The sequence below is a fragment of the Artemia franciscana genome, chromosome 19, assembly GCF_032884065.1.
Source record: "Artemia franciscana chromosome 19, ASM3288406v1, whole genome shotgun sequence".
Taxonomy (NCBI): Eukaryota; Metazoa; Arthropoda; class Branchiopoda; order Anostraca; family Artemiidae; genus Artemia; species Artemia franciscana.
In genome coordinates, this window is record NC_088881.1 from 25573090 (window position 1) to 25592317 (window position 19228).

General features: G+C 37.4%; 1 protein-coding gene across 1 annotated transcript in view; it reads right to left on the minus strand.

Annotated features, from left to right (window-relative positions):
* LOC136039472 (sorting nexin-13-like) overlaps window positions 1–19228 on the minus strand; it is an 88789-nt gene that overhangs the window by 10347 nt on the left and 59214 nt on the right. Inside the window, exons 13-15 of the mRNA XM_065723249.1 lie at window positions 17018–17233; window positions 9842–10012; window positions 2130–2341 (exon numbers count right to left, since the gene is read on the minus strand). Coding sequence (XP_065579321.1) covers window positions 2130–2341; window positions 9842–10012; window positions 17018–17233 — 599 coding nt within the window. The remainder of the gene's footprint in view (window positions 1–2129; window positions 2342–9841; window positions 10013–17017; window positions 17234–19228) is intronic.

Below are 19228 nucleotides of genomic sequence, written 5' to 3' on the forward strand. Positions count from 1 at the left end.
AACTCTATATACAAAACATTTTTGCATGGTGTTATGACGTCATAATAACATCAGATGGACAATAATATGGAAATGACACTAATAAAATCAACAATTGTATCAACTAATTGTATCAACAATTGCGCATATTTTTTTTTCTTTTTGTTGCAATGCAGAATTCCGTTCTTTTTTATAAAATCAAAATACCATAAAAATACCAAAAATACAATGGTATTTCGATCAATACCATTTCTTTACCTTTGATCCTGTTTATCTGGTCTGCAGTCACTACAGTCTTCGTCACTCGGTTCTTCAGGGGCATATATCACTTAGACTGATACTTTGCACTTTATGTTCATTAAATGAGCAACTAGAATTCTATTATTAATACCTTACCAGCATAACCAAGATTTGGAATCTTCCTTATTCATCACAAAAAAAAACTTTGGCTTTCTCCTAGCAGGAACCTAGTAAAGAACGAACGAAGTCCATAATGTTTTTTAAAGCTATCATCATTCACTTATCATCTCCAAAAGTTATCAAGTGTAATACAAACTTGTAGTTTTGCTTCACCCATGAACTCTATATACAAAACATTTTTGCATGGTGTTATGACGTCATAATAACATCAGATGGACAATAATATGGAAATGACACTAATAAAATCAACAATTGTATCAACTAATTGTATCAACAATTGCGCATATTTTTTTTTTTCTTTTTGTTGCAATGCAGAATTCCGTTCTTTTTGATAAAATCAAAATACCATAAAAATACCAAAAATACAATGGTATTTCGATCAATACCATTTCTTTACCTTTGATCCTGTTTATCTGGTCTGCAGTCACTACAGTCTTCGTCACTCGGTTCTTCAGGGGCATATATCACTTAGACTGATACTTTGCACTTTATGTTCATTAAATGAGCAACTAGAATTCTATTATTAATACCTTACCAGCATAACCAAGATTTGGAATCTTCCTTATTCATCACAAAAAAAAACTTTGGCTTTCTCCTAGCAGGAACCTAGTAAAGAACGAACGAAGTCCGTAATGTTTTTTAAAGCTATCATCATTCACTTATCATCTCCAAAAGTTACCAAATGTAATACAAACTTGTAGTTTTGCTTCACCCATGAACTCTATATACAAAACAGTTTTGCATGGTGTTATGACGTCATAATAACGTCACATGGACAATAATATGGAAATGACACTAATAAAATCGAATGCCTGTCAAACATTACAGGAGGCTCATGTTCCCTTGTGCCCCCAATTTGTTGCCCTGGGAGTGAAAGCAATCAAATTCTTCTTCTTGGAGTCAGTAAGACATATTGTACCAGCCCTTGAAAAAGAGTAAAATTTGAAACTTCCCAAGGCGTTTTCGAGATTTTTGGTTATAATGGGCCAAAGTTTGCCCTTTCCATTATAAGGTATATAAGGTTTTCCTAGTTTTACACTATTTGACTTCAGTCCAGACACAGTGCTCAACATAACGACATATTTCCAGTTTCGTGGTTTTATCTTTCTTTTATGTTACATGTTTTTATGATATTGCATTTATAGCTTACAAGTTTCCGGAATTTGAAGTATATTCCGGAATAGTATAGTATAAATTTGTATAATATGTCCATTCTAATGGTTCCAAAACTATCCTAAATAAAACTTTTACGTTTATAAATACAGATGTTAGAAAAGACTCCAAAATATGCATCTAGCAATATTGGGACAAGGGAGTAGGACTGGTTACTCTCCAATCACTCTTGACCCATAGAAAAAGTAATACGTTTCATTAGAATGAGTCCCCTAACAAACGGAGAAGTATTTCCTTCTTTATATTATGGGCCACGCTTTACTATGTTGCAGCTAGGCTGACACCATGACACAGGGGTTGGCCCCTGTGCTGCAGCAACTGTTTACAAAGGAAAAAATGTAAGCTTCCCATAAGTTTATCACGGTCTAATACAACATCATTATGTTTTACCATTCTCTCTTCAGATTTCAATATCACTGATAATTGAAGATCCGTTCCTATTTTTAATTTATGTAAATACCTATAAATAGAAGACACAGAGGGAAACATTATTAAACAAGATTAAAAATAAATTAAAAAAAATATATAAAATATTAAAAAACAACATTTTCACTGACCTGAATGCCTTTATTGCTTCGGCTATGGACGACGGTGACGTAAGTGAGTCCACAATCTCAAGAATTTTCTGATTGTAAACGTCACCCATCAAAGAGTGTAATATATCCCTAAGTAAACCTATGATATGTCTTCGAAGCCATGCTGGCCTTGTTCTCATTTCAAACACTTCGTCAAATAGCAATAACAAAATACTCAGTGGAATGTTGTCATCCTAAAAAAAAAAAAAATATATGATGCTGCTGCAGCAAGCGATAATCATTAATCTACCAAAAATGAGCTTTAAACGGTGAAACACCAAGGGAAGGAGAGCAAAGAGAAGAGGAAGAGAGAGTAACAATGAGAAGAGGAGAAAGAGAGATAGTGAAAGAAAGGGAAAGAGAGAGAGAGACAGAGAGAGAGAGAGGGGGATCTTGCATCTTGGGACGGTTGGGTTGGCAGCCCTCCTCCTGAAACTTCTATTGCTACGAATGGAACCAGAGATTCAGCCACAGATATATCATCTCAAACCACTTCTCGACCCCGGAACGCAAAAGAGCGATTCCCTCTCAATATTGTTGACCAAGGTGGCATCAATGTGGCCGCCTGAAATGTTCTGACACTAAACCAACACAGTTCAAAGCTTCTGCTAGCCAAAGAATTAAAGAAATATAAAATTAGAATTGCTGGAATCAATGGAACACATCTATCTAGTGATGGTGAGGAGTACATTGGCAAAGGGCGCACACTGTTCTAGCCTGGAGGTCAGCATAAACGAGGAGGCGCTGGCCTAGTGCTGAGCAGTGCCGCAAGTAATGCCCTCCTATCATTGGCACCAGTACCACCCAGAGTCCTGAGAGCAAGGCTTGATAGTATACATGGATAAAGAACGATCATCACCTGTTACGCCCCCAAAAATTAAGCCGAGGAAGATAAAAAGGAAAATTTCTGTACCCTTTTAAGCTCTGAGCTCTCGTAAGTACCTACCTATGACTACCTCGTCTTTCTAGGAGATATGAATGCTAATATTTCAAATGAGTGGCCTTTGGGATTTCGCTGCTGGACCCGTAACAGTAGATAGCCTAAACGACCACGGAAAGAAAATGCTGAACTACTGTTTCGCCCACAATTTTACCATTGGAAACACGTGAATTTAGAGACCCAAGATAGCTAAGTATACCTGGTATAACAATGATGGACCAACGAAGAAGATGCTCGACTAAATCATCATACGCCGGCGATGCCTGTCGTCTGTACAAAATTGTCGCACCTACCGGGGCATCAAACTTGGGAACACCGACCATCATCTTGTCGCAGCCAAAATCAGGCTTTGCCTAAACGCTACACAAATCAGCCAGACACCCCAGAAAATTGATACCTATCCTCTCCAGAAAGACCCGCTTTGGCTAAGTGCGACGATATTGAAGGTAAGAGATAAGATAATATTTAGAAATAATATTTATTTCAACAAAGCGACTATCACAAGCCCAAAAGGGCCGAATTCGCACTTCAGCGTCAGTACAACATCATAAATTGCAATCAATAAAAAGTCAAACGATAAAAACTCGTAAAGTTAAAACAGGGAAAACAAATTTAAACAAAAATGTAGCTAGCAAGAATTACAAAGTTTGCAATTGCAAAATAAACACTCAAACTATAAGATAAGAGTGGAGTGAGAAAAAAAAAAGGGGGGGGGGTATTAATTTAAAATTTCAACTATGTGAGGGATTAATGTTCTTAGATAAGATAAGATAAGATATTTAATTTCAAAAAATAACTATCACAAGCCCCGAGGGACACATTCCGGAATTCGCATTCCAGAGTCATAAAACCATAAAAATAAAAACACATCATAAAAATAGCACAACAACTAAAAAACTGGTTAAACAATGTCAAAAACAACTAAATCAGAAAGGCAAAGCCATTCATTTGTCAAAAAAAAGAAAAAATTAAACGGCAATATGTCAGAAAGTTGAAAAGGTAAGTCGTAAAACAAAACTAAAAGAGTGAGATAAAATTAGCGTTGAAAAGGTTTAAAAGAGAACATATAAACAATCGGTGGGAACAAACGAATCAAACGAACAACGACCTAAAGCACCTCACATGAAAGAGAGAAAAAAAAAAAAACTGGGGGAGGCGAAACTAGTTGGCTATTTTATTTATTTTTTCTGTGATGAAGGGGACAAAGGTTTTTTTATATCTGGAGGTAACGCAACGAATGGGGGACAAAACTGGGATGGGCTCAGAAACAGCTCGAGGCTGTCGTAATCTGGATGGTGAGTGACGTTTGGAGAAAATACTTGCCGTCCGAGGGTTCGTTATTGCATTTTTTGAAAAACGGAGGCACAACGACGACCTCCTTCGCTCAAGGGTTTCCAAACTAGCTTTTTTTAGGAGCAGAGAGTAAGGCACCTTGCCTTCTTTGAAAATTATTCGCAAGGCTCTTTTTTGTATTGACTCAATTTTGTCTGATTCTTCACGGGAGATGCCAGGGTGCCAAACTGGACAAGCATATTCAAGATGCGGACGGACAAACGACGTGTACAACCTTAAGGAGTGAGAAGGGGGGATGCTATATTTATTTAGGAGCTTAAGGAGGGCGATAGACGCATTAGCTTTATGGATGATATCTTTAACGTGGATATCCCACTTTAAATTTGACGAAATTGCGACTCCAAGTAATTTAACCGAGGATGCGTAAATTTCAGGAGGGATAGGATTAAGAAAACAGGGCGAGGATTTGAGGAAACAAATCGGCATTATCATGGACTTAGAGGGGTTTACGGTCATATCTAGGTCCAAAGCCTCACTTCCAATTTCATTGAGAATACTCATAGGGTCGCTTATTAAATTTCTGAAGCAACTTTCAACAATCGTTAGGTCATCAACAAATTTCCAACGGTCAGGAACTTCCTTCGCAAGGCTGTTAACCATGACTGAAAAAAGGAGGGGGCCTAGGAGAGTTCCTTGGGGTATGCCATTGTAGATAGGGAGAGGATTTGAGTAATGGTTCTGGTATTTAACCACCTGTGATCTATTTGTTAAAAATGAGGCAACCAATTTTACCAGTAAGGGATCGATATTGAACTCGCTTTCTAGTTTCTCAATTAAAATATTGTGGTTAACAAGGTCAAAGGCTTTCTGAAGGTCAATAGAAATTAAGTTTAGCCAGGAATTAGGTTTTTCGAGGATTTTCCCGATGTGGTCAATAAGAGAAACGAGGTAGTGGGAAGTAGAAGTTGATTTTAGGTTTCCAAATTGTTTCAGGTCAGTAAGAGGTAAGATTTTTTCCTTTAGCAAATCTGCAAGGAATCCTTCATACAATTTTGAAAAAATAGGAGTAAGCGTAATAGGCCGAACACCATCAAAGCCAGGCTTTCCATTTTTCTTTTTCAAAGGGGTAATAAAACCCTGTTTCCAAATTGTTGGAATTTGCCCAGACTTAGTAATTTCGTTAAACAGGACAGACAAGGGCTTAGACAGGAAGTCACCGAAGGCTCTAATAAGGGGAAACGGGATATCCAAAGGACAAACACTTGTCTTTCTTAGTTTATCAATTCTTCTTTCAATCTCAGACGGGGAAACAGTCGGGAAAAAGGGGGATGGGGCTCCTGTTGATAATTGGATTGGCAATGCTGGAAGGCTCTGGACAATGGAAGCGAGAAATTTATTTAGATTATTTGCAGTAACATCAGGGGGCTCTGGTAAGTTGAAATTAAGCTGGTCAAGACTCCTGCCACATAGCTTTTTAACCTCGGAATACCAGTTTTTCGGCTTATTAGTGAACAATTCTTCGATCTTATTTTTGTAGTATGATCGTGCCAATTTATGAATTTCTCTTTTAATTGATTTTCTTAATATATTGGCTTGATCGAGTTTACCATTCTAAAACAGCTTCAATTTGGTTCTAATTAGTGTTTTTATTGTTTGATTAATAAAGGGTTTGTCACTTGAGCACCTTTTAAACCTTTTTTCTGGGAAACAAATTTGATATTTATCAATTAGCTTTTTATGAAACGTGGCTGTTTTCTCATCAAGGTTTTGTAAACTATAAATGTCGGACCAATCTTCAGTACTCAGCCACATACCAAAAGAAAGAAGACCAGAATTTTGAAGGGGGCGGTAAGTGCTATAAGTCTTTGAGAAAGTATGCTTAAAAGTTGAGGAGGGGGACAAAAGAATGGAAAAATGATAACTCCCACCTAATGGGGGCAAAGTTGAGGGAGGGCTGTAAAAATTATACATATTAGTTAAAATAACATCAAGAGAGGTGTATGGAAGGTCTTCAAAGAGAATGCTCTTGCAGCTGCAACTAGCGTTGCTGGAATGAAGCAGCATAAGAAAAAAGACTGGATCAACAACAAGTCCCTCGCCATTATTGATCGCAGAAGGGAAGTCAGTCTTCGCGGGGACAAGACAGTGTACTGGTAATTAAATAAAGAGCTTAAAATGATGCTGCACAAAGACCGTAAGACCTTCATTGACAAAAAAGCACACGAGCTTCAAGAGGCCGCCAAATAAGGACATTGGAGCCACATATAAGATCTTCCGTAAACTGTCAGGTCAATACACTCAAACTAAATCGTATCTTCATAACACCAGTGGCGACCTCCGCCAGTGGGAACACCACTTCAAGAATATATTAAACCAAACAACCCGACCTAATTGATGACCAGATTACTGCTGCTACTGATAATGCTAAACCTGCCTGCTATGGCACTGAATTTACAGCAGAAGAAATTGAAGCTGCAGTATGAAAGACGAAGAACAACAAAGCACCGGGAATATGTGGCCTGACATCAGAACTCCTTAAAAATGGCAATCCATCCATGACCCTCTGGCTTCAAGTGCTGTCCAATACTGTATGGCGCTCTTCAAATGATCGCATAAGACTGGAAGACAGGCTTACTTGTGCCAGTCTACAAAGAGGAAAGGAAGTAAAGCAGAATGTAATAACTATCATGGCATAACATGGTACCCGGCAAACTCTTCGCCCTGCTGCTCCTCAAGCGGGCCACAAAGTACCACTATCCCTTTCATCCCCACCAGCAAGCTGTGTTCATGCCGGGTAGGTCCACTACTGAGCAAATCTATAAAACTAGACAGCTGATAGAGAAAACTCTAAAATACAAAAGGAAGGCATACATTGCCTTCGTCGATTTTCAATCTGCTTTCGACACTGTCGACAGACAGTCACTGTAGCTGATCCTTCAATCTGCTGGTGTACCTAAGAAAATTGTCAATCTGTTCAAAGAACTATACAATAAGACCGAAAGTGCTGTCATTGTAAATGGCCAGCTCTAATCACATTTTCAAATTAGAAACAGTGTTCGGCAAGGCTGCACTGCTGCTCCATAGCTCTTCAACTGTGTCATGGACCATGTCCTCAACAAAACACTGCTGGCGCATTCGTTTGGCGTCAATTTTACTGGAAGAGTTTTGTCAGATGTTGACTTCGCTGGATGTGAAAATCTTGCTGACATCAAAACTGCCCTGGAAACGCTAACATCTGCTGCAGATAAACTTGGTTTAAATGTAAACTGGACCAAGACCAAAATATTACCTGTGGACAAGACACCATGCAGCCCCCTGACAACTATAGAAATATGTGGCCAAGATATTGAGATAGTCAAGCAGTCCACCTACCTTGTTCAATTGTCTGCTCAAATGGAAATCTAGATGCAGATATTTCAGCAAGGGTGGCAAAGACGAACACCGTTTTCTACCGCCTTCTGAGAACAATATTCCACAAACCCCATATCAGCCGTCTCACGAAAGCTCGTAACTAATCTGCCTCGGTAGCAAGTGTTGTGTTGTGCAGTGACCAAAGAAATTGGAGGGCAACTAGGACTCCTCCCTCGCTCATTTTTCCCCAAGTCGCCTGATCAAAATTTTGAGATACCCATTTTGTTCAGCATAATCGACAAATCTAATAAACAAGGTATATCTTTGAGGATGACTTGACCCCCTTAGTCCTCTGGGGAAGGGGTGCAAGTTGTGAACTTTGCCCATTGTTTACACATGGTATTGGTTATTGGGAAGTATACAGACATTTTTAGTGGGAATTTTTCCTGGTGGGGGGTTCAGGGCGAGAAGATAATGACGGAATATCTTTCCACGGAGGAATTTTTCTTAGAGGAAGGGAATTCTTATGAAGGGGGCTCCGGATTTTCCAGCATTCTTTAAAAAAACAAGTCTTTTCAACTGAAAGCAAGGAGTAACATTAAAACTTAAAACGAACGGAAATTATTACGTATATGAGGGGGTTCGCCCTCTCGTCAATGCCTCGCTCTTTACACTAATTTTTTTTTTAGTACTTTCAAAACAGCTATTTATTCTAATTAAACTCTTTGCTATTCAAGGGCCACTCTTAAAGAATTGGAACAAAATTCGAACTTTAGCATAAAACGCGAGGCAGTGACGAGGGGACGAACCCCCTGATATACGTAATAATTTCTGTTCGTTTTAATTTTTAATGTTGCTCCTTACTTTAAGTTGAAAAAACTTGCCTTTTTTGGTTTAATTACTAAAAGGGCCAACTACTACTAACAACTCACCGCAGCACCAATCCATCTGAGGCCAACAGAGCTACGCATGCCTCCGGCCCAATCTATTCTAAGCCTTTCTCTTCACACCCTCCCAGGAAGTTCCCATTTCCTTTAAATCTTCCTTTATGACATCCTCCCACCCTAACCGCAGACAACCTGCTTTCCGTTCCACTCAACACGGTAGGCTGAAAAGGACACTCTTTGGCAATCTGTCATCCTTTATCCCCAGAACGTGTCCTAGCCATCTCAACCTTTCTCTCATTATAGCCCTAGAAAGCGGGATTGAATCACACCTTCGCACAGAATCCTGCTTAAAGTACGGTCAGTCATCCGGATACCCAGAACAATCCATGGGCAATTTGCTTGGAAAACATCTAGCAAATCTTCATCCACTTTTAGAAGCGCCCATGCTTCAGGGCCATGTTTGGCCACTGTCATCACTGTAGCTTCCAATATTCTAATGTTGTTTGCAGATAGATTTTTTCCATTTCATGCGTTAATATCAAACTGTCCTTTTTAGAAGTTCCAGTTTCCCTTGACCAGAATCAATCTTTACTTACCCGTCATTGTTAAGACCCACCGAATATAATATTCACATATTAGACGAATTATTATTAGACGGACATTTGAATTGAAGTATTAGACTATATTTGACGAATCCTTGTCTGTAACATCGGGAAATAGGGATTAGAAACTAATAATGCTACTGACAGCTCAGTACACTGCACTGGCGTCTAACGACTTCACTAAAAAATTAGAAACAGGATAAACATATGTACAAATGGGAAGCATACCAGTGTACCCCTCCCCCCAAAAAAAAGTTTGCCGACTTGTAAAAACGTAACAAGAATGCATATAAACAAATTTTTTTGAGGTGTCTTAAGTTAAAAAAAAAAAATCATTTAAACAACACCTTGGAATCGACGAAACGTATTTTATAACAAAATATGCAAACTACTAGTGCTACTAACACTTCAGTAGACTTCACAGGCGTCTAACCACTTCACTATAAAAGTAGAAACAGGATAAACACATAGACAAATAAGAATTATCTAATTGCAAAGAAAAGCATTGCAAAGAATGGACGATGCGAAGATCTTTATTTAAAGAATGGTACGTCGATCTGAAGGAAAAAAAAGGATAGGAGAAGACAAAGTAAGAAAAAAGAAGAAAAGCAAACCACTTACATTTGGATCTAAACTAGTTCCAACTTTGAATGCGTCGGTCAAATCTGGAAGTTCTTTTGCAGGATTCTGCCCAAGGGTTAAAAATTTACCAATGCCTCCAAAAATTGAATCAGGTACAGTGCGAACTATGGATGTCATGCCTTTGAGAAATGGATTTACAATTTTATCTACCTAAAATAACCATATAAAACTTTTGATTTGCAAAGTAAAGAGAGTAAGGATATAGATAAGTACATTACGAGTGACTTCAACACACGGTCGATTTGTTTCATGACCAAAGATAAATGTCGTTTACAATATCTATAATAATTAGAATTAAAATATATAAATAACAAATGGAACTTTAATTAGGATAATGAAAAACTGAAAGGTTAACCTGTTATTTACATGTTTCCATTTCATTTTAATTCTAATGTAAGAATTTCTATTTCTTTGAACTCACGTTATTCAAGCACAAAATATATGTCCTGAAATGACCACAGGATCGGGGAGGGGTACAGGCCCGCACACACTGCTTTTCAAGGTCTACAAGAGCAAGCAGTGCCTGGATTTTCGTTGGGTCATCTACATTGTTGATCATTGAAAAAATGGCTGAAGAGGCATACGAGTAGTATGCCTAATACTCGTATGCCTCGTAGCATGAGTAGGCATGAAGAGGCATATAATATGCCTAATACTACTGGCTTAATACAGTGGCATTCATAAACATTTAAAAAATTCAAGAGGTCCATGCTCTTTTTGGTGGCTTTAATACCACAGATAAAATTGACATTTTGTAAAAAGTAATTGTTGTCCCATGCCCAAAAACTATTTTTTGAACATTAAGATTTCCTTGGACCGGCTCCTCAGATTTTAATTTTCAAGAAAATTAAAAGCACTAGCTAAAAATAAATCTATATTCATAAAGTCACTGTTTTTTTCTCAAAAGATCTTCCTCCTATTTTATACGGTCTTCAAAAAAAAAAAAAAAAAAAAAAAAAAAAAAAAAAAAAAAAAAAAAAAAAAAAAAAAAAAAAAAAAAAAAAAAAAAAAAAAAAAAAAAAAAAAAAACCTATCCACACGATAGGGTAAAAGACAAGAAAACAGAATGCATAGCAAAAAAAAAGCTTTTCAGCAGTATGATAGTTTCTAAATCACAATATGAAAATTATGTGACAATAAATCACATAATGAAAAAATTGTAAGTCATAGACAAAAAAAAATTAAAACTTCTAAGAGAATGGATGAACAATAATACATTACATTAATACATACATTACATTACAGGATTAAAAGTGAAATTTCTCTTTAGGTGCTAATTAATTGGAATGTTTTCAAACGAATAACTCTAATTTAAAACGTAGGCTGCACAAAGCAGGTTAAGATTAAAAAGATGAAATTTTGGCATATCCAGTAAGCAAGTTCGGTTTAAGCTGGTAGGCTTCGTGGCGATATAATTCTGTTCTTTAATTCACCCACATGTTTCAAAGTACCTAGAAGACATTTAACTAAAAACTTGGGATACAAAAAAGAAAAAAAACGCCAAACGTTGGACGGCGTTGATAATCTCTCATTTTGACACTATTGCCAGTTTCCACTTATACAATTTGTTCATACTCTCTGGCAGTGTCTTGAACACAGAAAAAAAACTTGGAATTTTGTCAGTAGTAATAGACCTTACATCTTTTTATAAAAGAATGGAAAAATTGTAATAGACGAAAAAAAACTGTTGATATATAGGAATTCTTAGATTTTATCAATAAATTTAGCCAGTGCCAATCGTGGTGGGGGAGGGGTATATACAACCCACCATACTTCTTTGCACCTCCCCTAGATTTTTTGAAATACCTTTCCTAGGGTGTTTGCTTTGAAAATACCTTTTTTGCATTTACATTTTAAAAAACTGCAACAAAAATAAAATTTCCACCCACCTAGATTTTAGAAAATACATTTTCATGGATTGACAGCATTTTCATGGATTGATAGCATCAGATTCAGCAAAAAAAAGTCCGATTCACAAAATCTATGTAAACCAGATACCCATTCTTCATTAATTACCCTTTATATGGAAAAATATCTTTAAATAAAAGATATCTATATTTAGCTATCTATATCATCACCTTTTCAATTTGAACTATCTCCCGTTTAAGGGTGCAGTTGCCATTTAAGATTTTATATACTGTTGTTTCTTCCAAAACAATGTATTTTCAAGCCCATTGAGCTTACACACTGCTGAATTAGAAATGAATAAGATTAATTTCAATGGAATGAAACGAAATTAATAATCAACTCTTCATCGATTATGTTTAAATTCCAATACGTAAAAAAAAGAAAACAAGAGCTAAGAGCTCATATGGCCGGAAGAGCCAAGAGCTCATAAGGTATGAGCTCTAGCAAAATTCAAAGAATAAAAAGATTAATTTAAAAGGCTACTTGATCCGCCTACCAATTTTCATCGTCCTAGCACGTCCAGAAGCACCAAACTCGCCAAAACACTGAACCCCGCCCCTAACTCCCCCAAAGAGAGCGAATCCAGTACGGTTACGTCAATCACGTGTCTACGACATTTGCTTATCCTACCCACCAAGCTTCATTCCGATTCCTCCACTCTAAGCGTTTTCCAAGATTTCCGATTTCCCCTCCAACTCCCCCCAATGTCAACAGATCTGGTCGGGATTTGAAATAAGAGCTTTGAGACATGGGTTCCTTCAAAATATCAAATTTCATTAAGATCCGGTCACCCGTTCTTAAGTTTAAAATACCTCAATTTTTCTAATTTTTCCAAATTAACACCCCCCCAGCTCATCCAAAGAGAATGGATCCGTTCCAATTATGTCAATCACGTATCTAGGACTTGTGCTTATTCTTCCCATCAAGTTTCATCCCTATCTCTCCACTCTAAGCGTTTTCCAAGATTTCTGTTTCCCCCCTCCAGCCCCCTGTGTCCCCGGATCCAATTCGAGTAAAAAAGGGAGCATGTGAAACATAAGATCCTTCTTTATATCAAGTCAAACAGTTCGTGGTAACGAATCAATCAAACAGTTCGTGGTAACGAACTGTAGTAAGGAGCGATCCGGCTCAATAGTAACCAAAACACTAAAAAATTGAATTTTGATATCAATAGCTACATCAAAAGAATCGCATTTTAATGCTGATTTTAAATATATAAGTTTCATCAAGTTTAGTCTTACCCATCAAAAGTTACGAGCCTGGGAAAATTTGCCTTATTTAGGAAAATAGGGGGAAACACCCCCTAAAAGTCGTAGGATCTTAACGAAAATGACACCATCAGATTCAGCGTATCAGAGAACCCTACTGTAGAAGTTTCAAGCTCCTATCTACAAAAATGTGGAATTTTGCATTTTTTGCCAGAAGACAAATCACGGGTGCGTGTTTATTTGTTTGTTTGTTTGTTTTTTTTTTTTTTTTTTTTTTCCCAGGGGTCATCGTATCGACCAAGTGGTCCTAGAATGTCGCAAGAGGGCTCATTCTAACGGAAATGAAACGTTCTAGTGCCCTTTTTAAGTGACCAAAAAAATTGGAGGGCATCTAGGCCCCCTCCCACGCTCATTTTTTTCCCAAAGTCAACGGATCAAAATTTTGAGATAGCCATTTTGTTCAGCATAGTCGAAAATCATAATAACTATGTTTTTGGGGGTGACTTACTCCCCCACAGTTCCTGTGGGAGGGGCTGCAAGTTACAAACTTCAACCAGTTTTTACATATAATATTGGTTATTGGGAAGTGTACAGACGTTTTCAGGGGGATTTTTTTGGTTTTGGGGGTAGGGTTGAGGGAGGGGGCTATGTGGGAGGATCTTTCCTTGGAGAAATATGCCATGGGGGAAAAAATTCAATGAAAAGGGCGCAGGACGAATCTGGTCACGTTAGAAAAAAACGTCAAATTCAGAGCTTAATATACAATGCTGGGTGTTCGGAGCCTCTCTATTATGGAGTATAATTTGAAAATAACACAACTATACGAGCGATAAAACATATATACCACAACCATAACTCAACTAACGAAAGAACTGCTAAGAGATAACACAGCTATAAAGCGAAAACAGGTGAAAACTAACGGGAAAATAAACGAACTAAGAGGTGGAAGGGGCCCAGAGAAAAAATATAATCATTTTTCAATTTTGAGCCTAACTTCCGCAAAAGAGTAATAATGTCAGAAGCCCCGAAATACCGAATTATTTTCTTTTCAAACAGTTCGTGGTAAAGAACTGTAGTAAGGGGCGACCCGGCTCAATAGTAAACGGAACTCTAAAAAACGGAATTTTGATGCTAAAAGATACATCAAAAGAATCGAATTTTCACGCTGATTCTAAATATATAAGTTCCAATTAATTTAGTCTTTGTCATCAAAAGTTACGAGCCTGAGAAAATTTGCCCTATTTTGGAAAAAAGGGGGAAACATCCCCTAAAAGTCATAGAATCTTAACGAAAATCACACTATCGCATTCGGCATATCAGAGAACTCTATAACAAAAATTTCAAGCTCCTATCTAAAAAAAATGTGGAATTTCATATTTTTTGCCAGAAGACAAATCACGGGTGCGTGTTTATTTGTTTGTTTGTTGTTGTTTTTTTCTTTTCCCCAGGGGTCATCGTATCGACCAGGTGGTCTTAGAGTGTCGCAAGAGGGCTCATTCTTACGGAAATGAAAAGTTCTAGTGCCCTTTTAAGTGATAAAAAAATTGGAGGGCAAATAGGCCCCCTCCCACGCTAATTTTTTTCCAAAAGTCAACAGATTAAAATTTTAAGATAGCCATTTTGTTCCGCATAGTCGAAAACCATAATAACTATGTCTTTGGGAATGACTTACTCCCCCACAATTCCTGGGGGAGGGGCTGCAAGTTACAAACTTTGACCAGTGTTTACATATAGTAATGGTTATTGGGAAGTGTACAGACGTTTTAGCCAAAAAAAAATTAATATACTAATTTCATTTCAATAATTTATGTGCGGAGAGCCAAAATCAAACATGCATTAATTCAAAAACGTTCAGAAATTAAATAAAAAAAACTAGTTTTTTTAACTGAAAGTAAGGAGCGACATTAAAACTTAAAACGAACAGAAATTACTCCGTATATGAAATGGGTTGTCCCCTCCGCAGTCCCTCGCTCTTTACGCTAAAGTTTGACTCTTTGCCACAATTCTACTTTTTAAAACAATTAAAAACTTTAGCGTAAAGAGCGAGGGACCGCGGAGGGGACAACCCATTTCATATACGGAGTAATTTCTGTTTGTTTTAAATTTTAATGTCGCTCCTTACTTTCAGTTAAAAAAACTAGTTTTTTTAATTTAATTTCATTAAGATCTGATCCCCTATTTGTAAGATAAAGATACCCCAATTTTCACGTTAACCAAGAATTCCGGCTTCCCCCTCCAACTCCCCCCCCCCCAATGTCAGGGGATCTGGTCGGAATTTAAAATAAGAGCTCTAAAGCACAAGATCCTTCTAAATATCGCATTCCATTAAGATCTGATCACCCTTTCGTAAGTTACAAATACCTCATTTTTTCTATTTTTTTCGAATTATTCCCACCCCCCAACTCCACCAAAGAGACTGGATCCGGTCCAGTTACGTCAGTTCCATATCTTGGACTTTTATTTTTCCCACCCAGTTTCATCCTGATCTCTCCGCTTTAAGTATTTTGTAAGATTTCCACCCCCCCCCCCCCAACTGCCCCCCGCAATGACACTGGATCCGGTTGGGATTTAAAATAAGAGATCTGAGTTACGAGGTCCTTCTAAATATGAAGTTTCATGACGATCCGATCACTACTTCGTAAGTTAAAAATACGTCATTTTTTCTGTTATGTCAATTGGAATTTTTCAGAATTAACCCTCTCCCCCAAATAGAGCGAATCCGTTTCAATTATGTAAATCATGTATCTAGGACTTGTGCTTATTTTTCCCACCAAGTTTCATCCCGATCCCTCCACTCTAAGCGTTTTCCAAAATTTTAGGTCCCCCCCAAACTCCCCCAATGTCACCATATCTGGTCCGGATTTAAAATAAGAGCTTTGAGACACGATATCCTTCTAAATATCAAATTTCATTGAGATCTGATCAACCGTTCGTAAGTTGAAAATACCTCATTTTTTTCAGAATTAACCCCCCCCCCCCAACTACCCCAAAGAGACCGGATCCATTCAGGTTATGTCAATCACGTATCTAGGACTTGTGCTTATTTTTACCACCAAGTTTTATCCCGATCCCTCCACTCTAAGCGATTTCCAAGATTTCCGGTTTCCCCCTCCAACTCCCCCCAATGTCACCGAATCTGGTCAGGATTTAAAATGATAGCTCTGAGACACGATATCCTTCCAAACATCAAATTTCATTAAGATCCCATCACCCGTAAGTAAGTTAAAAATACTTTATTTTTTCTATTTGTCCCAAATTAACCGGCTCCCCACTCCCCCCCCCCAGATGGTCAGATCGAGGAAAACGACTAAATCTAATTTAATCTGGTCCGGTCCATGATACGCCTGCCAAATTTCATCGTCCTAGCTTACCTGGAAGTGCCTAAAGTAGCAAAACCGGGACAGACCGACAGAATTTGCGATTGCTATATATCACTTGGTTAAGACCAAGTGCCATAAAAAAGAGATAAAGTTAGAGGAAAACCCAAATGCATATACAGACTTGAAAAACCTGAGTAGATTTCGTTTTCAAGAGAAGCCTGCAAAGCTGAGAACGCTCAGTTTGATTCAAAATATCCAAATATTCATATACTCGAAATATTGAAAAAAAAAATGACGCATGACAAAAAAAAGACGAAGATGTCAGCTAAGACCTTCGCTAAGCCGTTCTCAGTGCTAAAACAAGAAAGGGAAAAATGTATATATAAATGAAAGAAAAAACTAACTTTTTCAAGTAAACTCAACCAAACAAGAAAAGTGACTGAAAAAAAAAATTTAAAAAAACTGTTAAATAGTTATTAGTTAAGAGTTCACAACCACCCTCCTCTTCTAAATAATCTGCCTATCGCCTTTCATGGTAATCCTTAGACAAAAAGACGTGCCTCGAGGTTGGCTGTAGGGTAATATATTAAGCGATTTTGGCCAATTATGCAGATACAAGGTTTTAACCGACCACTAACAATGTGAGAAAAAAAATTGCCAAGAGCGGGCATATCATCCCTATGGCTGGTGCTAAAGATGTTTCTGTAAAAAAGTCTCACCTTCTTATTGATTGGATTCTTCTCGTGCTCATAAGCGCCATGATCCAAAAAATGCATTATCTGTGCTTTCAAACCAACATGAGATTCTAAAACCCTTCGACTTAGAAGCTGCTGAAGGTACCTGTTTAACAAATACAAACGACGTTCCAGAAACAGATGATTCAGATTGTTAAACCTTCTCTTAGCTGGAAATTCGAGTGAACGCAAATCGGGAAACTGAAAAAAAGCATCTGTGCGTCTTCATCTTTAATTATAATTAGGGTGATTGGTGAATAATGATAAGTAACTCAACGATCAAAAAGCTACACAAATAAGCTTGAATACGTTCTGATGAATAACTAAAGCCCAAGTCCTGTTTCGAGCATCGCAACATATAACTGCTAGTTACAATATTACTAACAATTCTCCATCTATCGTTTAAGAGAAAATTTTTGCTAAGACATACTAATGAAAAGTTTTGAAAATCCATAATTTTACTTCGAAAAATTATCGCCGAATTTTCGGCATGAAATTCCAAACAAAAAAAAATCAAAGAATAATAATAGAACTTGTCAATACCCTCATTTAAAAACAATTAAAACAACTTCGTGTTCTACTATTTTATGAGGCATTTTTATACAAGACGATACAAACGTACGTGGACAATATCAATTGCATCAATTGCAAAAAAAATACACATAACATAGTTATAATGAACACGACTATAATAATACAACTTATATTTAAACCTATTCTGTATAGGCAATGGGAAAACATGGCATCAAAAAGGGAAGAAAAACTTTCCTTGACCTACATTATGCTGACGATTAAAGTGTCCTAGATGAAAGTGTGAGCAAAATGAACGAGCTTTTAGAGGTTTTGCGAGTTCAGGGTCCTAGAATAGGTTTGAAAACTAATTTTAAAAAGAAGTCATTAAGGCTAGGGATAAGTGAAGATGAAAAGGTGATTTTGGAAAAGAAAAGATTGATCAGCTTCATTTACCTTGGTAGTATTATTAGTAAAGACAGTGGGAGCAGTGAAGATGCCGAAAGTAGAATAGCCAAGGCTCTGGGTGTTTTTTTTCACAGTTTAAAAAAGTTTGGATGAATAGGAAGATAAGTCTGCGAACCAAGATTAGAGTATTGGAAGCTACAGTGATGATCAAATAGTTCTGAAGCATGGGCGCTTCAAAAAGCGGGAGAATATTTGCTAGATATCTTCCAGAGAAATTGCTTATGGATTGTTTTGATTACCCGGCTGCCTGACCGTAGCCTGTAAGAAAAGTGTGGTTCAACCCCATTTTCTAAGGCTATAATGAGATAAAGGTTGAGATGGCTAGTGGACGTTCTGTGGATGAAGGATGACAGATTGCCAAAGATTGCCCTTTTTGGCCAACCGTCTAGAGCTAAATGGAAAGTCAGGTCGTCCACGGTTGGGGCGGGAGGATTTCGTAAAGAAATATCTATGGGAAATTGTAACTTCCTGGGAGGGTTTCAACAGGGAGACTTTGAGTAGATTAAGATAAAGGAGGAGCGTACGTAGCTGTTTTGGTCTCAGGTGGCTTGGTGCTGCGGTTAGTTGTTGGTGTTAGTAGCATTCCAACCTCCCCCTTATAGCACATTAGGGGGGGGGGTAAAGTATTTGAACAGTGTAAAGTTAGAAAACAATTCTTACCATATAATATGCAGAATAATTGTACCTAACACATTACGCATGCAGACCTACTATAATTCCCCCCCCCCACCAATGTGCAAATATATAGCCCAAATTTGTTTCTAAAGTATTATATTTTTATAATACTTTGGTATATTTCATTAGGACTGAGTGCCAGAGAAACATATTAGAAGAATATTTGGTAGGGTGTATATCATACAAGTACCAAAAAGGGAGTTTATCTTGATGTGTATTGCACTTAGAGTTTTGAAGATAAGATCAAGACTCCAGATTCATACTTTAAGGGGCTAAATTCAGACTCCTTGTTTTTGCCAAAATTTGTAGCATTTTGGGTAAGCACCTAGAGCGGTATTTCAACTTTCAAAAACGTTTATAAGAGGTTCTAGGACAGGGGGTGGTTGGTCTCCAATCACTTTTGACTTAAATTAAATAAAAAAATCAGTTTTTTTAACCGCAAGTAAGGAACGACATCAAAACTTCAAACGAACAGAAATTATTCCATATATGAAAGGGGTTTTCCCCTCCTCGACGCCTCGCTCTTTACGCTAAAGTTTGACT